This window comes from Echiichthys vipera (assembly GCF_963691815.1).
Source record: "Echiichthys vipera genome assembly, chromosome: 8".
Taxonomy (NCBI): Eukaryota; Metazoa; Chordata; class Actinopteri; order Perciformes; family Trachinidae; genus Echiichthys; species Echiichthys vipera.
In genome coordinates this window covers 12,380,236-12,401,430 of record NC_139833.1, presented here as the reverse complement: position 1 = coordinate 12,401,430, position 21,195 = coordinate 12,380,236, and the positions used below count along the sequence as shown (strand labels likewise).

Below are 21,195 nucleotides of genomic sequence, written 5' to 3'. Positions count from 1 at the left end.
ATGTCAACTGACGTTCCGCTAACCGTTAGTAACCGTTATTAACCGTTAACTTAGGTTGGGTGTCTAGACACAGAATGGGTACCCTGAAACTACACGTCAGTTTGAAACAGAGCATCATAAAACAAGCACATATATGTGGAAAAACAAGGGTTTGGGTAAAGTATGGGTAAAGTATAAACATAGATACAGAAGGGTGTAGCTAGGTACGAAGTGACGAGACAAACTAACGTCAAATGAAAAGGTTATATGCTCGTCACGACACTGAACCCCAGTAGACCAGAAACATACGTTAGCGTCACCTGCCAGTGTGACTGATAAAATAAATCACTTGCTGCTGTTGCTAGGAAAGATTAGCAAGTTAGCTAACAGCTAGCTTCTGCTAGTTAGTTCGCAACAGGGCTGCTAAGACTGACCACACTTGTATCAAGAACACGCCCCGCTTCAGGGACAAATGTTCAATAGTCACGTTTAAACCGCCAAGCAAAAAATGTCAAGAAATACTGAAGACACACCACAATAAAAAATTCAAATCAAGTGTGTACTGACCCTGTTGTAGCTTGAGTGTACGAGGAGATGGCCGAATTTCCGCTTCCGTTCTCGGCTACAGGAAAGACCGCACCCCCCTGTAGCTTTGTTTTTTTCTGGGGTGGTAGTAGAAGACTCGTGAATAATTAATTGACTTATTTAATAGCCGGAATCCGAAATGTAAAAATAAAACAAAACGACTTTTAACCACATTTAAAAAGCATTTAAAAGAGAAACAGGTACGCGCCTTTTGATTGGTTGTTAATGTTTGCCCTAATTCCCTTGTGTGTACAAATAGCACCCTCTGTCTGTGCAGGGGAAATTAATCACATCCTATTTCATGCTCTTGTGTATTTCTTTTAAATAATTTCAATTTAAACTTTAAAAAAATGAGCTTTGATAGAGGCATATCAGAGCTAAAATGATAACCCTTATTGGGCAGAGACACCCGTGTTTTTTTTAATATATATATTTTTAAACTCACTTGTTTAAAATGGCGTTTGTCTCATGTATGTCATTTTCTGCTTTTACGTCTCTTAACTTTATTTCCATTGGTTTTTATTTTTGCTTGGGTCTTATTTTAACAATGTTATCTCATTAAGCACTTTGTGACTTTGTCTGTAAAAGGTGATATATCAAATAAACTTATTATAAAACTGGTGTTCCAGGCACGTCCAGCTGGGGGGAGGCCTCGGGGAAGACCCAGGACTAGGTGGAGAGATTATATCTCCACACTGGCCTGGGAACGCCTCGGGATCCCCCAGTTAGAGCTGGTTAATGTGGCCCGGGAAAGGGAAGTTTGGGGTCCCCTGCTAAAGCTGATGAAGCTGAGATGAGATGAGATGAGATGGTTACGTGGAAAGCAGAGAAATCAATCAAGTCTATAATGACACAAGAAGGCAGATAAACAGTGAGATTACTTATATAACTTTATTTTTTAAACTAAAACAGACATTATTTCTGTCCTAGTGGTTTTTCTATTGACTATTAATTTCTAACAATATATTAAAAGCCTTAAAAATGTCCTTCCTCTTTGTTTCCTCTATTTTAGAGGACATAACCCAATGCACAAGGTTCATCATGATAAAGGTTTTTAAATCTATACTTTATGCATTGTTAAATGGTCCCCAAAATCAAAATCATTGTAATTATCATGACCATGGCCATTGTGAAAATCAGGGTAAGTTACATGACAGTTGTAACCATTCTTTAACGCTGTGATCAGTTTTAAAATTATCCATACACACTCAGGGCTTTTTTATTATTCATGTTTGCCATTTAGGCAGTGGAGCTGGAGGTTATAACATTTGATTTTAATTTTTCTTTTTTACACTTATTAACACATAATTTATATCCGCAGAGGCTCGATGTGACTGCTCATTAAACAAACGTATTTTTGACACACGAGCAGGCTGCTGATTGATTATCCTCATTGTTTTTGCAACAGGTCACATTATATTGAAACCTACAAAACCGACTGGGCCTTGAATAAAGTAAGACCAATCTAGTGTCCAAAATCACTCTCTAAACTTCGTAAATAAGTCATGTAATGTAATGTACTGCATGACCTGTGTGTGGTTTCTCCCCAGTAATGTAATAGCACACTTTGTCCACAGAGAGGCATCGTTGAACCAACTCTCAAGTGAAACAGCTTTGCTCAGAGCTGCCTGTCAGTGGAGCCATAAATAAAACATGGTATGCCTCATAGATCAGAACAACACAGTAACAGCTGGGGTGCATGTTTGTAATGAGTTCCACTTTTATCTTCCATCTCTTTATCCTTTTATCTCTTCCTTCTCTCCAGGGAGGAGGGGACTGAAGGAAATATTGCAGCATGATAGAGCAAGCTTTAACTCCAATGCACGTACTGCTTTGGAAACACTAATCTCCCAAAGACAAACAAATGCAGGTGATTAGAACAAGCACACAAGCTCTTCTGACACGTGCTTCCCCGCTGTTATGTCACAGATAAACTTTAAACAGTATTTCCTTTTGCCCTACTCTGTAGAAAAAGACCCAACGTGAATAACGAGTGACACATAATCAGTGTTTTGCAGAATCAAATCAAACATCTAAATCTCCTGGTAAATCATGTATTTTATTCTAATTATTCAGATCGTCAGTTTGTGGAAGTGGGAGACATTTATTAATTTGCCCCAAGATTTTAAAAAAATGACGCAAATATGAGCAAAATTAAATGATTACACTTAATTAGAGAGTACACCCTCTACAGACAAATCTAATTCAGCGCTCAAATCTGGTCCAGATGATGCTCATAGATCTCACTCCGCATGGGCAGTTTTACTTTATTATCCCAAAACTAAAACAACACCCACCACGTGATATTATGATTTTAAGTAGTTTTTTCTTTAAATTAAAACATGTAGATACTATTTTATTCCTCTAGCCATCGGCCTTTATAACATACCACTTAATCAACAGGTCTCTTAGTTGATCACTTGCACTTTTGCACTTTTATATCAAATTTAAATAAACTGTTGTGGACTGACTGTTTTTATTTGACTTTGATGATGGTGAATATACATTTTTATTCTGATTATGTTGTGGTCTTATTGTGTATACTTTTTATCTTTTTTACCGTGGCCTTTATGGTGTCTGCAACTCTCTCTAAAAATGTGTTTTTGTCAAATATGCCATGCTAGCTTTACTGTGGATGAATAAGAGATTTGGGTTTATGGCTATATTGTTACTCTCATGTTAAAAACACTAGAATAAAGTTTCTGAAACAAATTATCATAGTTTCAACTCTTTTCCAAACTGTTGCACCATTCTCACAACATGTACCAGGAAATTGAAACATCACCTGTCCTGTGCAACTATGGTACTAATATATTTGGTTAATAACAAACCAACTATGATTTACTGGAATTAAATATTAGTTTTTATGAATCCTCAATGAAATGTAATCCAATGCAACAGCCATGAACTCTACTTTAACAAAGCCTATCTGTTTTTGTTGACAGTTAGAAAGGTAATTATTCTACTTCATGTTTATTTTTGAGGTTGTAGTGTTGTGGTGTAGTACTGGAGTGAGTTATTTTGACAGGTGTTTCTAATAATCTGTTCCGCTCATGTATGTAAATTAGGTTAGAAACACCTGTCACTATAATGCACTCCAGTGCAACACCACTTCAAACTATAACCTCAATAATGAACATGTAGTTAAATGAATACCTCTGTTACAGTGTCAATCAAAACTGAACATTATTATCTTCAAAAAGTCAGCGTTTACGGCTAAGCTGTTGTATTGGACCGCAGTAAACTGTACAAGTGAACCTGATGAAGTCACATAAAATGCAAGAGTTTACAGAAAAGAGCCTCATTTACTTTTCTAGTAAGTATTATTCATACAAACTACATATTACACATATGTAGTTTGTATGTATAATATGTCTAATATGTATGTAATAAGTGTAACCAAATAGCAGAAATGTAACCAAATAGCAAAGACATACATTATGTAACTTGTCAGTAACTGTCAGCGCTCCTGTGCATGTGTGCCGTATACCCTCGATGAATCCATCTTCATGTATAGTATGACTGTGTGCATAGCATCTGCACTTTTCATGTGTGTGCATTTGTGAATGAAAGTGACACTGTCCTGGCATTAACTAAGGCAAAGCGATGAAAGCTGCGCTGTGGTGGTGGAGCGGTTGTCACAGCAGGGGCCTGAGGACCCTATGGCGTAGGCACAAACATGGAAGTACATTTTGGTCACGACCGCATGAACACACAGCAGTGGTAGTAACCGGAGCAGGGACCAGCCGTTGTGATAGCAGCCAGTGTTTGTGTTACATAACGGACAGCCATTGAGCCTGTGGCAATAATAGTCCTGTAGTATGAAGTACCAAGGGAAAGAGGAGGAGGTTGTTGAGGCCATAGGAGCTAGAGAAGAGGCCTGACCTGCAGCTGTAGGAAACAGAGATGGCACGTAGACAGAAAAGTACAGAGCGAAGTTGTTTTGCAAGGCGAGGTTTCAGCTGTTGGCCGTTGGTGTGTGTGATGGTAGGCCAATGGAAAGTGATGGAGAGGGATGCGTTTCGTATGACAAGATAGTGGAAGATGTGTGGAAAAGTGTGTTTGATGATAATAAAGAGTAACAGGAGAAAACCTTAAAGATGTTCTTCACTGGAGACTCAAGAGGTCCGAGGAAGTCATGGGGAAATTCATATTATTATTCCTCCTGCAGATTTAGCAGGACATGACGGTGATATTAGACAATAAAGTGACACGCTTTCCTGTACTGCACTGTAATCCCAGAGACATTCAGGGATCATGGGTACAGCTTGTTGGCCTATTCCAATCATTCCAGCATACCTGTTGATTAAATGAGGTATACTACACTGTGAGAGGAATTCCTGACTCAGACTGACTGAGAGGGTGAGAAAGAGCTAGAGACGTTGAAAGAGGAGGAGGAGGAGTAGGAGGAGGAGGAGGAGGTGAGTGTATTTGGAAGTGAGTGACAGCTGAGGGGAGGGGGAGAAGGAGAACAACGGGTTAATGTGGTCAGGCTGACTGGTGTGGAGTGGAAACGGTGGAATATTAACACTGCTGTGTAGTGGAGAGAGGGAGGGTGAAGTTAGAAATGCCTTGTAGCTGGTTCATGCGTATTTGCCAGCATAACAGGAGCGAGAGAGAGAGAGACAGAGAGAGAGAGAGAGGGAGAGAGAGTGTGTGTGTGTGAGAGAGAGCGAGAGCTGGCACAAGAGTGGGAAAAGAGAGGGAGAGAGTTCACTGGGTCTCCTGGGGAGAAGCACAGAGTCAATATCCAGGTCTTCAGTAAACATCTATGAGCCTCCTCTATAAAGCTGCTGTGCTACTGCATGAACCCACGGAGCAAAGGCAAAAATATCAGCTTCAGTTCCAGTTGAATTATCAGTCTAGCAGAGGGCATACAGTTGAGCTCCAGCACACAACAGTAGCTGGTTGCATTGGCAGCCTCTTGCCAGGAGTTTAAGTCTTTAGATGCTGAAAAGATCCGAGACAAAGTGAGCAGGGATCAACCAACTGAACAGAAAATGACAGTAAGTATTGCATTTTATTCCTGTGAGGATGCAGCTGCAAAATGTTATGCACACTGGAATGACATATAGTGATATTCACAAAATCATGACATTGTGCTGCAAAAGAAAAACTAAATAATGGCAACAAAAACATGCATAATTAAGTCCTGTGTGTGCAAACGGTTGATATTTTTATACACTACAAGTGTAGTTCTGCAGCTTTATGATGAGATGACATGCAGGAATGGCACAACTGCACTGAAGTGTTTTTATTGCAGAAATACTGTGAGGTTGCAAAGGTTTGAAAGACAATGTCGTTGCGAGGATTTTAAGCTTGTCATGTTGAGCACTTGTATTGTCTGGACTTCAAATTTGTTAATGTCGTTAGCTCATGCAGAGCCCCTTTTAAAATCTCAGATCACTTGTCGCTTTATGCCAAGGGCCATTAACTACTGGGGTTTGATAAATAATCACCTCAGTTCCCAAGGACATGGCGAATATCAGCATGCTTCTGGTGCAACAAATATTTTAGATGCATATGTGAGGGTTTAAGTATCAGAGCCGTTAAACTGAAAGTCAAACTGTGACCTGGATGAAACTTGGCTTCAAGCAATTTTCCAAATGTAATAAAAAGATATTCATTTTATCTCTGGCATGAGTGGGATGAAGAGCAGCTGAAGAATGTAATAATGCAATAACCCCGACACGTGTTAACGACTCTGAGAACCAAACCCAACTGAGATTTCGATTCAGGAATTTAACAGTGTGCTTTGAGTTCAGAACTGTGAAGACGAATAGACATACATAAGTCAATAAATGCGTCGAGGACTGTCATGTCTCCAGCTTCCCCTCAGTACACATAGGCTAAACATTTACTACATTTATGTATGTCTGCACTGTTTTATGTGTTATATTCCCATGTTTACCTGCATATTGCTCTTTTTTATACATATCTAAAAGAGCATTGTTAGAAGGAGCCTGAGATCTAAGATTTACATCACCAACGACTGCTTCTCTCTTGAAACATAGATAATACTGTACATTACAATACAAATTTGCCCATGTTAGCAGTTATATCAATATGCTTATAAGTTAATGTTGCTATTTACCACAAGGTTTCCTAGATTTGACTTTCTTTGGAAATTGTCTCAAATGCAACGTTATATCAGCCTGTGAGTCTCAATATCTGTAAAGTTTACATTCTGGAGAAACTGGAGCTTGTTGGTGAACAGAGCTGCATAAATCTATACACCACTGATTTTGAAGCATCATCAGTTCTGTTTAAAATAGAGCTGTGTTGGTAACATCTGTGCCAAGCAGCAGTCTCAGACTGGCTGAAACCTGCAGTCTTATTTTTGGCTGCACATCAGATCCATTTGCAGTAACTCATAACTGAGATCCCTTTTTTTCAAACTGCTGTCATCAAATACCAATGTCATATGGCACCATTTGATCTCTTATCACCATCAGAGATTTATTGTTGATTTGAACATTTCAACGATCAGAATCACGCTTATTATCATAATCCAAACCAGGAAAATAGGTTGATTAGCAGAAATGTTTACAGGTGTAATTTAATCGCAATTAAAAATCTGTTGACCACTGAGCTCAGTTACACAACACGTGGAAGGTCAAAAGTAAAAACATGTTATCGCTTTATCTTTTGTGTTAAGCTGTGTGTGGTAACCGTTCAATTTGCTGGGGTATGTAGTGGGGGATTGACTTCAAAGGAAGTCATCATGCATGTGAATGACGATGGAAACTGAGTGACAGCACCAAATGTTCTGATCACCCCGATAAGACAACAAGTTGATGACGTCTGAAGTTTATTCCATCTGCAAATCATGCCGGATCTGCAGAAATGGATAACATAACACAATATATTCCATTAATCTCTGACAGATGCATGCTGCGGTGGCATGTGGATTGTTCTTAAACTCTCAATAAACAAACAAACAAGAAAACTTCATGAGAATAATGGTATAATATTATTGCAACTCATGAAATATTTAAAATTGAATTTCAAGGTCCTCATTTTGCAATGAGCCACCCAGAAGGTTCAGGTTACGAACTTGGACTTAATTCTGTGAAGTTATCTATCATCAACATCAACACTACACACACGTCAAGCTGTAGATCTTCTTTCTCTTTGGCACCACTGAACCAATCATCATCTGCAGGCATCATACAATGTGTGTGTGTGTGTGTGTGTGTGTGTGTGTGTGTGTGTGTGTGTGTGTGTGTGTGTGTGTGTGTGTGTGTGTGTGTGTGTGTGCGCGTGTGTGTGTGTGCCCAGGCTGCAGCAGCTCAGGAACTTGACGAGCGATGTTTCCTGTCGGCGCAGTCAATGCCCAATCTGAAGGTGTCGGAACACTTCCAGGTGGTCAAGCTCCTGGGAGAGGGATCCTACGGAAAGGTCATGTTAGCTGTCCACAGGAAGAGAGGTGAGTGCTCAAGGTCATGACCGTCTCAATTTAATCAGCCCTCAAGAGTACGTGAAACTGTCATTGAAATTTCCAATTGCTAATATTAAGAGTTTAGATTATTCTTTTAAACTCCTACTACTCAATCTGAAATTTGTGGAGGGTAAATCTCCACAGCGGCACATTCACTTCAGGCTCAGGTTTCTCATGAAGAAACTACACATGTCATGTGGGGTCAGCGCTGCAGCAACGTGAGGACAGATCTGTCCTTTGATAGTGGTCACTTAACCTTCAGTGCTTCTAGCGTTGTAATGAAGCGCTTTGGGACATTCTCTGAGATAGAGTTGCTGCAACTTGGGTGTAGCTGTGTAACAGAGTCGCCCCAAAGGGGAAGTTATATTTGTTCACAGTGTCAATGATGAGCAAGACTCACATTCCCTCACTAATGACGGCTTTTGGACCAAAGCTGATGAGATGTGGTGGTATTTCAACACATGTTGTCTTGCTTCATCCCCTTCAGGAACCCCAATGGCTCTGAAGTTCTTCCCTCGTCAGTCTACCACGCTCGCTTCTTTTCTGCGTGAATACAATCTCTCCCTTTCTTACTGCACCCATCCTTCTCTGACACGGGCCCTTGGCATCTTCTTTTCCACACCCACCTACTATGTCTTTGCCCAACAAGCTGGTCTATACGGCGACCTCTACAGTGTGATAGTGTCAGAGGTTAGTTCGGCTGCTTTGTGGCATGAAACATGCTGTTAACGCCCTGCATGGTATGTCCAGCCTGACGTACTTATTTCTTGTAAAATGAAGAAAGAGTGCACTTCCTCTAGTCTCAGCATTAACATTAGCTTGTATGAAAGGTTGTGTTGCAACCCCTACATTTATATCCTACTAATTCCCATCCATCCTTTAGCTTTATCCACTTTTCAAAAGACTCAAAAGCTTTACACTTTCTGTCCTCGGTGCGGCTTTTCATAGAGATTACATGGAAAATGTACCTGCTGACCCTGTTCTTTTGAGCGTCCACTTCTGTCAGCAAAAACTTGAGACATGTTTGATAAAGGCTTCCAGCTCGCCCTCCTCTGTGTTTGTGTCACTGCCAGTAACATAATAGAGTACTGATAAGAATAAGGGCACCCTGCTCTCATGGGAGTACATGAAGTAAAGCACGGGTTTCCAAGAGCGTCATCAATGTCGTTGGTGACGTTCTTGGATTGTTGCCCGATTGTGCCGACGTTGTTCTAATCAGACCTCACCTCATTTTCATCTGTCAATTTATGCTGTAATAACTTATAGAGAGTATGTTTTCTGTTGTTAAGGCAGCAACTGATCCAGACTATCTTTCTGTTTCAGGTCGGGGTGAATGAAGAGTGTGTCCAGAGGGTGATGGCCCAGCTGAGTGGCGCTGTTACACATCTCCACTCCCTGGGCTTCGTCCACCGAGACATCAAACCTGAGAATATCTTCCTGTGTGACAGTTCCTGCCGCTGGGTCAAACTGGGCGACTTTGGTCTCGCCCGGGCCATTGGCTCCACTGTTCGTGCCGTCTGGTACGAGTCTCCCTTCTGCACTCCTGAGGTGGAACCTGCCAAGGAGGTTCAGAAGGAGTGGGATGGGACTGAGGAGGGGATTGAAGACATTTGGATAACAGTGGTGCCCTCTATTGACAGCTGGGCCCTTGGTGTACTTGTCTATTGCCTCTTAACTGGCTGCTTCCCCTGGGAGGAGAGCACCCACGACGACCGTGGCTATCGTAGATTCAAGGAATGGTTTGGACGTGAGGCTGAAAAGGAGGAGAAGCTGAGGCTCGGTGAGTGGAGGGGTGAGGAAGAAATAAACAGTTACACAATCATGAAGCAGAACCAAAGGGACAACCCTGTCCCCTCACAGTTTGAGGGCCTCAGCCCACTCGTGATGACTCTTTTCAAGGAGCTGCTCCACCCTGAGCCCAAACACAGAGGGAGCCCCGAGGAAATCCTGAGCTACTTGGGTGGACCGTGGCTGACGGAAACAGAGATCGAGGAGAAGAGGAAGGCAGATGAGGCAGAGAAGGAGGCCAGAAAAATCAGAGAGGCAGGAGGTGTAGAAGAAGAGTTGGTAAGGGAAGGAAGAGGGGAGAGATAAGCTTTGTCTTTATAAAATTGTTTCTAGACCGGTTTTTAATTAACGCAAATTGTTTAAAAACATTGCTACAATGTATTTTTTGTATGATTCTAGATTAATGCAAATGTATATTCTATAAGGTGCTATATTTTCATATATTTTTGTTTTTTATAAATATCCTTGTTAGTTACCACTTTAATTGTTGTATATATTCCAGTGTATGTATGTGTGTGTCTTAATGAATCAGTCCAGGGGTGTAAAGAGGGGGCCCTTCTTCCAGCGCCTTTGTTTGGACCCCACCCATCTAAGAGCCTGACCTTCATTTTGGGGATAATAATAGTGTGATGATTGAAACTACAAGGTTTATTATAATGCCTTTGAGAATCTGTATTGGAATTGTTGTAAAATAAACTCCTTGTCTTTAACTTCTCATGAGATACAATTCATGAGTTACACATACAGTGACATACCAAGTCAATTTTATTTAGATGGTGCACATTTACAAATTCTCTCATTACACAATCAAGATAACTTGCATTGTAGAATACTACTTTGTGGTCCATATACAATTGTAAATCTGGAGTTGCACCTCTGAAAACATCAAAACACTGCACTGTAAGGACAATTGCCACTGCTGCTCCACTGTTATTAATGTCACTATAAGCCCCAAATCCAATCCTTTTCCCACTGCACTTGGCATCAGGCTAAGAAATCATTTACACTGGCACAATCCAAGCGAGCTATAACCTCGACTTTAGCCTGGTGATTGCTGGCTCTGCTCTTGAGCAAGGTTTGCCCTGAGTGTGCAGGGTTATCCCCTGTAATACTTGATTCGGGGCTAAAAGATGTCAGTGTGAAACAGGGCTAAGTAGCCAAAAGACCATTTCAGAGTCTTTAACATGAAAATTCTCAATGTGCTGCAGATTATTTCCTGTTTGCGCGTATGTGACTTACATCAGCTGTTGCCTAGCAATGGAATTCTATTGAAGTTTGTGGGTTTCTAAATTGTTGTTCTCTTGAAAATAAATGTAATGATGTAACAATAAAATCCTAAATAAACCATCTATGTAATGTTTGATAATTTAGTACGACAACAATGTGAGCTATAAACCAGGCAACAACTTTTTTAAACATAACTTCACAATTATGTGTAAATGACAAAATAACGACTTAATAATTGATAAATAATCATTGACACCTTATGAAACCTCTACAAGAGGCTCTACAAAAGTGTACCTATGGAAAGATGTGACATCTTTGATGTGGGTGAAGCAACAGGTGTTGCAGAACAGACAGCACAAATCTAAAATTGGACTGAACAATACAGCCTGATAGTGATACCAGCGTGATCTTCATCCAAGTCTGCGTGATGCAAACCCTGGACACACTACCTCAATGGGAGAGACGTGACATTTATTCACACTGTGAGACAACACAAGTTGAAATGACCTTTATTAGGGTATATTTTACTGTACTTGGATACATGACTGATTGACGTGTTGACAGTAAAAGAAACTTCACGAGAAATGTGCACGCGTGGCCAGCTGACCTCTGTGCTGTTTGTGGGGACAGTTGTCCTACATCTGTCACACTGAAAATTACTGTTTGAAAAATCACCTGCATTCCTGTTTGCAGTGCCGCCAAAAGAATGCTTTGGTATTGCTTGCACCATGTCCCAACGGCACGCAAGCTTCAGACTACTGTGGAACAAGCTGAAAATCAGCTAAATGGCCCGTGTACCAGTTGACTCCTAATGTTTTTTTTATTTTATTAATCTTCATTGAACATGTAAAAAAAAACAACTAAATAAAGTGTATGAGCAGTTAAAAAGAAAGCAAAAAAGAAAATAGTCAAATGGAATCCTAAGCAATAAATACATGACTCTAAAATTAATAAAAACTTTTCTGGTCCTACCCCCTCTTATTTATTATAATTATTAATTATTTATCATAAACAAAGTAAAGATTCAGTCTGAATCAGTCGGACAAATCACAGCAAAACAATAAACAAAACAAACAAACAACAACTACAACAACAACAACAAAAACAACAACAAACAAACAAACAAAACCGAAATTTAGCGCTCCAGCTCCTAAGAGTTTTTTTGGTTTTGATGTGTTGGCACATTCATTCATCTCATCATCACAGTTGTTCCACAGACTAGCAGCCTTTATCGTAATACAGTGTAGTTTTGTATTAGTTCTTATTGGTGGTTTTGTGTTTAACAAGGAGCCGGCGCCGTCACATCAAAGAGACTGCTGTCTCCCCTGGCTGCAACACACACACTCACACACACACACAGTCATGCGCACACATGCAGTGACTCTCATTTCCTCCGAGCCTCCTCTGGCTTTGCCTCATCTGACCTGTTGCGCTGCAATAATTTATTCTGGTTTTGTAGTGAAAATGAGGAGGTCTCGTTTGGATAGTTCATCATTTCAACTTCACGATCATCTTGTCAATTGCAGCACTTTCAATGTGTGCAACAGAAAGTAAAAAATAGGACTTACACAAAAAAAAATACTTTTACTTTCACACAGCAGTGTGCACAATATCTCAATTTCAAGTTGGAGTGTTTCCCTGTTGGTAGCAAGCTGCTAATGCGCAGTGCAATCGTGTGTGTGTGTCAATGGGGCCTGTGCTAACCCCTGCTGAGAGCCACTCCAGATGGTTTTATAAATAAACCCCAGACCCATCTATTTACACACCATGCACATCATCACCTCCCTCTGACTATCTGCGCTCCACAGCCCTCCAAATGCAAAAGTCAGGGTGCCTTGGCGCCTGCAGGCCTGTAACAGCACAATCTGATGGAACACTGTGACCCATCTTGCCTTTTAACTCCCTCGTCTCTTCTCTCTATTTATCCCTCTTGCTGATTGCTTTTCCTTTGCGCCACTCCTCTCATGCCACTTAGGCCTTGTGTTTCTCTTTCATCTTTGTTCTTGCGGTCACATGTACTTTGTGCAACTGTGGCGGCTGCCTCCCTTTCATTCACTCCCTCTATGGATCTTTTTTCCCTCTCAGTCACCGGTAACATGAACGAAGAACTACTACTATAGCTGTATCCCATAGTGAAGTATGTTTACATTTAAAAGCCTCTCCGGCTGTTGTTGGGATGTGTTGTTTCCCGGGAAACATAGGGCACAGGGCTTATGTGACACTCGTTTGGGAGGTTAATGGTGGACCGCAGTCTGCTCTGACAAATGGAAACACATGATACGGACCACAGAGACAATAGAGTGCCAAAAGCTAAGATGCTGATCGAGGTACAAATCTGCTCGAGGTCCAAGAGGAAAGATAGGAGGGATGATGAAAACACGAGAAATAGGGACAGCTATAAACGCAGGTGCTCATTAAAATCCAAATGCAATGTCAGCAGCTCATTTTACTTTAAGTCTGGTCTGTACTTCCAAGTCACGGACGGACCTTTAAACATCTGTGAAGGGGAAAGACACACTCTTAAATCTTGAAACCTGAGACCATCGGATTTAGATTTATAATGTCAGCAAAATTCAGATTTCATGCTGGCAGTATCAAATGAAGCTCACTATGGCACAAAAGTTTAAACTTCGTGAAGGCATGGTGTCACATTGACTGCATATAAAGCACCTCCAAAATGTATATTTTATATCTTATATGCGCTAAATTCCCATGTTTCTGTGTTCAGAACAGAGTTTGATGTTCTTAGATATTTCTCACTGTAACACAGATTACCACAGGCCGCATGGGTGAAGGATGCAGAGACAACCAGCTGGAAATGTATGTTAGGTGTAACAGATATTTAGACAGATATCTGATAAATGTTATGAGAGTGATCGCTGCAAAGATGGAGGCCGATATAAGAGCTAGATTGATAGGCGGAGTGGTGCAAAATAAGATTTCATATGGTCAAATGTCTGAAATGTATCCCTGCAGTGGAGCAAAACACTTGGGTCACCATTCCCCTCAACTACTTTAATTTTTAATTGCTTAAACAGGATTGAGAGTGATGGTACCAGTTCACCAGAACAGCCTCAAATTATCACTTTCACAGAGTGAGAATGCCTGATGAGCAACACTGGATCTTTTACTGAGAATTGCAATGTGCTGAGGGGAGAGTTCACCGGCTGCAGAGAGAGAGAGAGAGTGTGTGTGTGTGTGTGTGTGTGTGTGTGTGTGTGTGTGTGTGTGTGTGTGTGTAAGTTTTTTTGTGTGTGTGTGTGTGTGTAAGTTTGTTTGTGTGTGTGTGTGTGTGTGTGTGTGTGTGTGTGTGTGTGCCAGACAGTAAAAGGGAGAAAAGTAGAGTGGGGGAGGAGTGTTGGGGTGAAAAGGAGGTCGGTAGGAGAGTATGTATTACTGTATTGCAGAGCTGGCATGCCTCTTGCATTGCTGTCTAACTAATAAACAAGTTGAGAGATTATCATGTGTTTACTATCTGGCATGTTTGCCTTAGCTATTCTGCGTTGCTTTCTGGATCCCCCACCACCTGACTTTTTTACTCTTTGCTGTCTTTCTTCCCCTCTGCCCCACTCTGCTCACACCACAGCAGCGTGGGCAGAGCTGCAGGTTGACATGTTCAAAGGATTTATCGTCCATCTTGGCTCCTCTCCGCCTCCTTTTGCTTACACTGCCTCCATCTGTCAAACTGTCATCGGCCTCGCTCGGTCGACCTTGTTAGGGACACACCACAGTCAACCACCCTGGAGTCTGTGTAACCCCGTTATGTCAAGGGGATGATGAGTGTCTCCCTCTTGAACTGACAAGGCCTTCCCTAGGGTGAGAGCCAGTGAGAGTTGTGACTTCAGGAGAATGTGCAGCAATATTTATATTAGTCGAGTCCATGCAGAGTCAAGTTTCCCTCCCGATGCAGCTAGTCCCACAGGGACAGTCCCAATGAAAAGCATCACAAAGAGCCTCTGAGACAAAGGGTCATTTTTTAAATGTCATAGATAGCCCCGTGGGATATTTGAAGGATGTAATATAGTTATGTCAACTCATAATTAAGTCATTGTGGGTCAGAGATGACAAATATTTAATTATACGGTACATACACCTGCGAACATAAACTGTCTTCACATGTGTTATATCCCTTATGTTCCAATGGTTGAAGTTGATCAGTGAGTTAACTGTGCTATATCTAAAAAAGAGAAATAGATGTGGCACAGTTACTTGCAAAATGAGACTAGAGATAGTCCTAAAAGACAACAAAGGAGAGCAGATGAGTTGCTGGGCTTCTTATCATGAGTCACAAACCTTTGGTGACATTTTCAAAGGTCCACCGGGCAAATATGTTTGCAGGAAAAAGTACTCTTGAAAAGTTAAAACTTAGTTATTTTATTGTTAATGCACAAAATTCCAAAACCACACAGAGAAAAAAAATGTGAATAATGTGAAAAATCTAGTTCTGGTTAAAGGCAGGTGTGAGCCCTTTAAATACATTTCATCTTCTTAAACAACTGTTTTAAATTCTTCACAAACAGAACAGGTTTTATTTATTCCTCTGACAATAAGTTAAACTAGAGCTGCAACAAATGGCATAATAATTAATATGTCTGTATTTGTATTTTTTGCATGATTACTAGTTTACCCTGATGTCAGAAAATAAAACACAAAATCACCACTTCCTCAAGTTGAAGGTGACCTCTTCAAATGTCTCTTTCCATCCAAAGATGTTGTGTTTACAGAGTTATAAAACCGAATATCTGGTGTTTTTTGCTTAATACATGACTTAAACAATTTCTACTCATTTTAACTCCTCATTTGAGAACGAATTAAGCATTGAACAGACTGTGGTTTCCATGGAGAATTGAAATCATACATGTTCAGGATATGCAACACATGACTTTCGGAGGTGAATCGTGTTTCAGACGTGTCACTGATTATCCCAGCAGACAAGTCCTGGGTCAGCATGGCTCATTGAACATGAACTGTTCTTCAGTTACTTTGTTTGACTGACCTCTACATAGGATCGTACATGGAGGCCAAATGCCATATTCTTAGTGCACTGCTCCACCTGCTGCTTTAATTGAGCAGTGCAAAAATAAAATTTGAGTCTCACTGTGGTCTAATGCCTCTGATCCAGTTTTTCATTTTCACCTTTTATATGACAACTAATCCAAGCAGATTCCAGGAGAAACGTAACTAAGAAACAATCACACATATGATCAGACAGTCCTGCATCTCTGATCTCGTCATCTTAAATAAATACAGTTAACCTAATGTATTTGTGGGAAAAAAGTGTGTTGACAAAGACTCATACAAGTCGTACTTCACTTGTGTGCCTTTGCAGATTTAATGTAGCCTATTAAATGAACAAGAGCAATTGCTCTACTTTCTGTGATTGGCAGTCTGAATGTTTTTGCCTTGAGACTCTAAGATACCAGCCGCTGGAACTGTATATCTGTCTAATACAATGTCAGCACAAGAGGAACAACTCTCCACATGAAAGACATCAGCTTTTAGCCAAATGCTACCTTTTTTGTTTGTTTTTTTAACCAAATTGGAGGAGGGAAAAAAATAAAAAGCAAGAAAACTGTGATGTTAGGAGGACAGGGGGAGGAGGAGGAGGAGGGAGGAGGAGAGGGAAGGAGGGGAAAGAAGAGAAGACAAAAGATTCCTAAAACTAAACTAAAGCAGTTGTGGACAACACCAAAATTTGTGAGTACAAGTCAATTATCTTCTTTTTCACCTGATTTCAACTCATATTATAGGGAATACACAGATAAGCATTTGCAGAGGCAGTATATCGCACATCCAAACATATTAAGGACATTTCCTATTGATTAGATGTGAACATGAAATGTAAGATCGAATGCTTGGCTGAGTGACTGATTTACTTCATAATTTATAATGTGCGGTGGTGCGATGTGTGGTTGCAAGTAAAAGCAGTGGAAAAAACTGCAACAGATGCATGCACTGAGTTAAACCAGGACAATCCAGTTTTTGTTGTTGTTTTCTTTCATTTCAGGAATTGCAAATGTGTTGGAGGCACAACTTGTGATAAAACTGTCAGTGCTCAGAGGGGTTTTGTGATGACCGTGCAGTTGGAAAGCAGTAATATTTTCTATGAAAAGAAAGCTGGAAAAGAATGTGCGCCAGTACCAGAGGAGGGGCGGAGGGGCGTTCAAATAGGGCACCAAAAAAAAACACATTCTTTTGAGAGAACTCACGTCTTGGACTCCAAAGTTACACTGACACATCACAAGAGGAATGATGCAGGGCGGGAGAGGAGAGGAGAAAGGGTAAAGGACTGCGTACAGGGAGAAAAACACATTTTCAAAGTGTCATTTAAAACTTTTTCTTAGTTTCTCCATTGCTACTTTATCTGGTTATTTACACGCAGTCCAAAGTCTACACAAATTAAACTGTAGCGCAGATTATTCCACAGCCAAATGACATCAGGCACTCCTCTTTAACGATGACAATTTATCCAAAACACAGCACCACTCTCTGTGATTTTAGCTGGAGGGAAAACATTACAGTGACCTGGGAGCATTTATGTGCGAGGAGATTAAAGGAAACATAAACAGCATCAAAAATCTTGAGTGAGGATATTGAATAGTTCCACTCTGTGAAATCATCCGGACTCTTTTCCTCTTCGGTTTCCTGCAGCTCGTAAAAGCTCAACCTCTTACAAGTTGAAGGAATGGGCGGCCTTCCAGTGGTCCTGCTCCTCTGCAGTTTCCACGGTAACGCTGCCAAACAGAACACACAAATCATCTTGTTTAATTACGGTTGAGTCGCTGTGTGTTTGTTTTTATGCTGCGAAACACTCCCCTCATGTGGTTTCTGTTCCACAGCGCTCACAGCTGTAGCCCAAGCCCAGCAGACTGGTAATGTTCTTCTCCTCATAAGTCACACTTTGTAGATCAGGACGGGTTTTGTTGCGTGACATGTGTCAGTCTGTGAGTCACTGCAACGGGTCACTGGAGAGATGTTTTCCCAATCTGATTTTTTTTTCTTCTCCTTGTCTCTAGAGAGCACTGAAGCACCTGGAGGCACCTTGCCGGCCAGTGAGTGACAGCAGATCGGACGTGACCTCTGAACTGCCTCATAATTTGAAAGTCTTATGTGTTTCATCTTGTCATTGTGAATGATACGAGTTAAATATGTCCTGTCGCTTCTGTCTCTGCAGACTGTAGGGAGGAGATGTATCCTTGCACCAGGATGTACTCGGTTCACCGGCCTATCAAGAGATGTATTGGTGGTCTTTGTATCTACAGGTGTTGTGCAATCTTTCTACAGAACAGCAGTACTAATTTAGCAATTTAAATAAGTACTCAGACCCTTTAATAAAGTAAATGTAGTGAAACCACAATGTGAAAATAGAACTAAAATTCCTGCCTTCATAATTCCCATTAAAGCCCCTGAAAACATGGTTTCAAAGGTATTTAACTATTACATACAAAGGCCTCATATTACGCTCATTTTCAGGTTCATATGTGTATTCTTGGTTTCTACTAAACATGTTTACATGCTTTGATGTTCAAAAACCACATCATTTATTCATACTGTCTGTCGTAATATACCTGTATTCACCCTCTGTCAGCGCCTGTCTCTTTAAGACCCCTTTTGAAAAAGCCCAGTCTGCTCTATTTGGTCAGTGTTTCTGGATGTTCTACATCTGCGCTCTCTGCAGCGTCATTGCAGCCGGGGAGTGGCTGTGACGACACTGTAACAGCACGTTCTACCTTAAATAGTATAGATGTGACACCACAACGGTGCAGAAGTCCTGCTCGTTTGAAGGCACAGTTTCTGAAAATGGGTTGTGTGCATTACTCTGTGGATTGAGCGTTTTGATATTTTCACAGTATTTATGCAGCAACTCAACAAATTGAAATCCCACTTTCTACAACCTTTAAATATTCAAGCCTCAATAAGCCACAATGGACATTAACATTCAGAAAAAAACATCCTTTTATATATCATCAGGACTTTGTGGATGTGGACATAGAAAGTGGCCCAGTCCATAGGTTTTGATTCAAATATTGATAAGCACTGATTGGTGCGCATCACCTCGCCCACTTAGAGACAGGAGCAGAGACAGACATCTTGTAAATCAAAGCAACACTTTTCTAACTTTGGCATAAAACATGTTCATGTCAGACTATATTGCTCATAATAAGAGGCTGATTGAATAAATTATTTAGGGGATTTTAAGTCAAAGCATGTTGCCATGGTCAGGCAAATATACTTACAGTAGCACAGTAGCACATTATGTAGCAGCTCTTTTTACAACACTAATGGTTTTAATGATTACTCTTGTTTCCGATGCAGTCTTCCTCGTGTCTACGTGATCAACAAAGAGATCTGCATGAGGACAGTGTGCCAACAGGATGAGTACCTGAAAGGTAAGACAGTCCACAGATAAAACAAGCATGTTGGGTACATTATAATGCATTTATTATTAATAAATCATATCTGTGCCTTTTGCACACTACAGCCGAACTGTGCAGAGAGAGGGCCGGGTGGCCCAGGCGCGTTGAGAGGTCAAATAATAGGAAACGCTGTCTCAATCTCCGTGGCAACCCCAAAACCTGGGCAAACAAGGCCTGATGGGGCCCAGGATGGCGTTGTGACCACCTGTGAGGATGGAGCCTCTCTTAGAGACACATAGCAGGGACGTCGTCATAAAAACAGCCCATAACACTATAAATCCACCACTCAACACCTGGGGGTCTTTCCTCTCTTTTTCACACATACGCACAAGCGTGCTGAGTCATATCTATGTTTATGTATTAGTCTTTTGTGTGTGTGAATATTGAAGCTCATTTCATCGGTGTGTTTTTTGACACAGATCATATCTTCCACGGTTTACGAACCATTTAAGGTACTGTAGTAATGGGCCTATAGCAGCACTGAGTCATTTCATTGTACAAAGAAAGACCCACTCTGCATACTCCTTGAAAATCCAGTATAATGTGCACTATTGAAAAAAAGATATGTATAACTACCTTTGTTCACAAGTTGTTTCTTTATTGATTTGTTTATTCAGGCAAAAAATAAAACAACAAAAAAAGTTATGGTCACTGAATGATATCTTTATGTTTTTCTTTGCATATACATTTACATATACATTTTGAATAACAAGTAACATTTGGGAGAGATGCATATACTTTAAACAGTAAACAAACACTGACAAACATTGTTTGGGGCTTTACACTCACACAGTGTCTGTGTGTTCCAATCAACATCCATCATCAAACCACACGTGCAATGTGAAAATCAGCGCAACGTAATCCATCATGACAATATCACAACACTGCATCAAACACAGACTGGTCCCACGTTGCATTGGTCTGCATCAGAATACCATTAATAACATTATATCTTGACATGGAATTGAAGTTCACAATTAAAACTCAGTAAAACATGCTGTGGTTGAGGTCTGCGGCCTGACTACCTTCTCACAAAGAAAGAAGGAGGTGAAGCTCTCCCCAGACTGACGGGTCGGTGCAGAAACACAGACCTATTCATTGAGGAGGAGAGAGGTCGTGACCTAAATGACTCACCAGTCGCAGCTTTAACCGCTGGGCTGAGTAGAGATGACATAACATGGACTAAATCATCTCTGTTTCCCCCTGAGGCAAAGATTAAAGCACTTCATGCCTCTCTTTCTTTTGCTAACACCCTATCCCATCAAACATTCCCACTTCCCTGTCTCTTTGTACTGCTTCACTGTTCAAACAATGCCCTCAGTGGCAAGGACCCATCCCCAGTGAAATATGTGTTCAACAGCTGCATCTCCTCTTAAAATGGTGCTGCACAGCCGCTAGAGCGCGCCAGAGAGCACAACTAGTCTGTGAATCAGCTTCTTTCAAGTAAAAATCCTCTTGTGGTAAACTTCAGCTTAACCTAAGTCTAAGATTTGAACAATCCCTGTTAAGTGCAGACTTTACGCATTACTAACTACATAGACAGAGTAGACTGCCAGTCAGTGCATATAGTCAGTCCCACTGCTGGGACTTGGAGATCATACAAGCCACAGGACGTACAGGTGACAACAACAACGGCAATAATTTCAAACTACCGACAATATATACATTTAAAATAAATATTCTCTGTACAGGAATTTTATTCATTATTATATTTAATTAGATTTCATCCTCAGACGTTTCTGATTATGTCTCCCTTGC

The 21,195-nt window shown here is 40.8% G+C and overlaps 2 protein-coding genes across 2 annotated transcripts; both read left to right on the top strand.

Annotated features, from left to right (window-relative positions):
• The first annotated feature begins 5,397 nt into the window (after positions 1–5,397).
• sbk3 (SH3 domain binding kinase family, member 3) lies at positions 5,398–11,061 on the top strand. The gene is made up of 4 exons (XM_083918575.1): positions 5,398–5,570; positions 7,846–7,993; positions 8,493–8,695; positions 9,329–11,061. Exons 1-4 carry the CDS (start codon positions 5,565–5,567, stop codon positions 10,097–10,099), a joined length of 1,128 nt encoding a protein of 375 aa, XP_083774701.1. The 5' UTR covers positions 5,398–5,564; the 3' UTR covers positions 10,100–11,061.
• A 5,586-nt stretch (positions 11,062–16,647) lies between these two features.
• Positions 16,648–20,095, top strand: mfap5 (microfibril associated protein 5). Its single transcript, XM_083918996.1, has 7 exons — positions 16,648–16,717; positions 17,672–17,748; positions 17,860–17,892; positions 18,037–18,072; positions 18,195–18,282; positions 19,337–19,410; positions 19,503–20,095. The coding sequence occupies exons 2-7, from the start codon at positions 17,706–17,708 to the stop codon at positions 19,613–19,615; spliced, it is 387 nt and encodes a 128-aa protein (XP_083775122.1). The 5' UTR covers positions 16,648–16,717; positions 17,672–17,705; the 3' UTR covers positions 19,616–20,095.
• Positions 20,096–21,195: the final 1,100 nt, after the last annotated feature.

Bases quoted from the DNA above. Each gene is read 5' to 3' on its own strand.
- sbk3 (XM_083918575.1), top strand. The intron at 7,994-8,492 runs GTGAGTGCTCAA...CATCCCCTTCAG, and splicing joins AGCTGTCCACAGGAAGAGAG to GAACCCCAATGGCTCTGAAG. The intron at 8,696-9,328 runs GTTAGTTCGGCT...TTTCTGTTTCAG, and splicing joins ACAGTGTGATAGTGTCAGAG to GTCGGGGTGAATGAAGAGTG.
- mfap5 (XM_083918996.1), top strand. From the start codon at position 17,706: ATGGGCGGCCTTCCAGTGGTCCTGCTCCTCTGCAGTTTCCACG. The intron at 17,749-17,859 runs GTAACGCTGCCA...TCTGTTCCACAG, and splicing joins GCTCCTCTGCAGTTTCCACG to CGCTCACAGCTGTAGCCCAA. The intron at 18,283-19,336 runs GTGTTGTGCAAT...TTTCCGATGCAG, and splicing joins GGTGGTCTTTGTATCTACAG to TCTTCCTCGTGTCTACGTGA.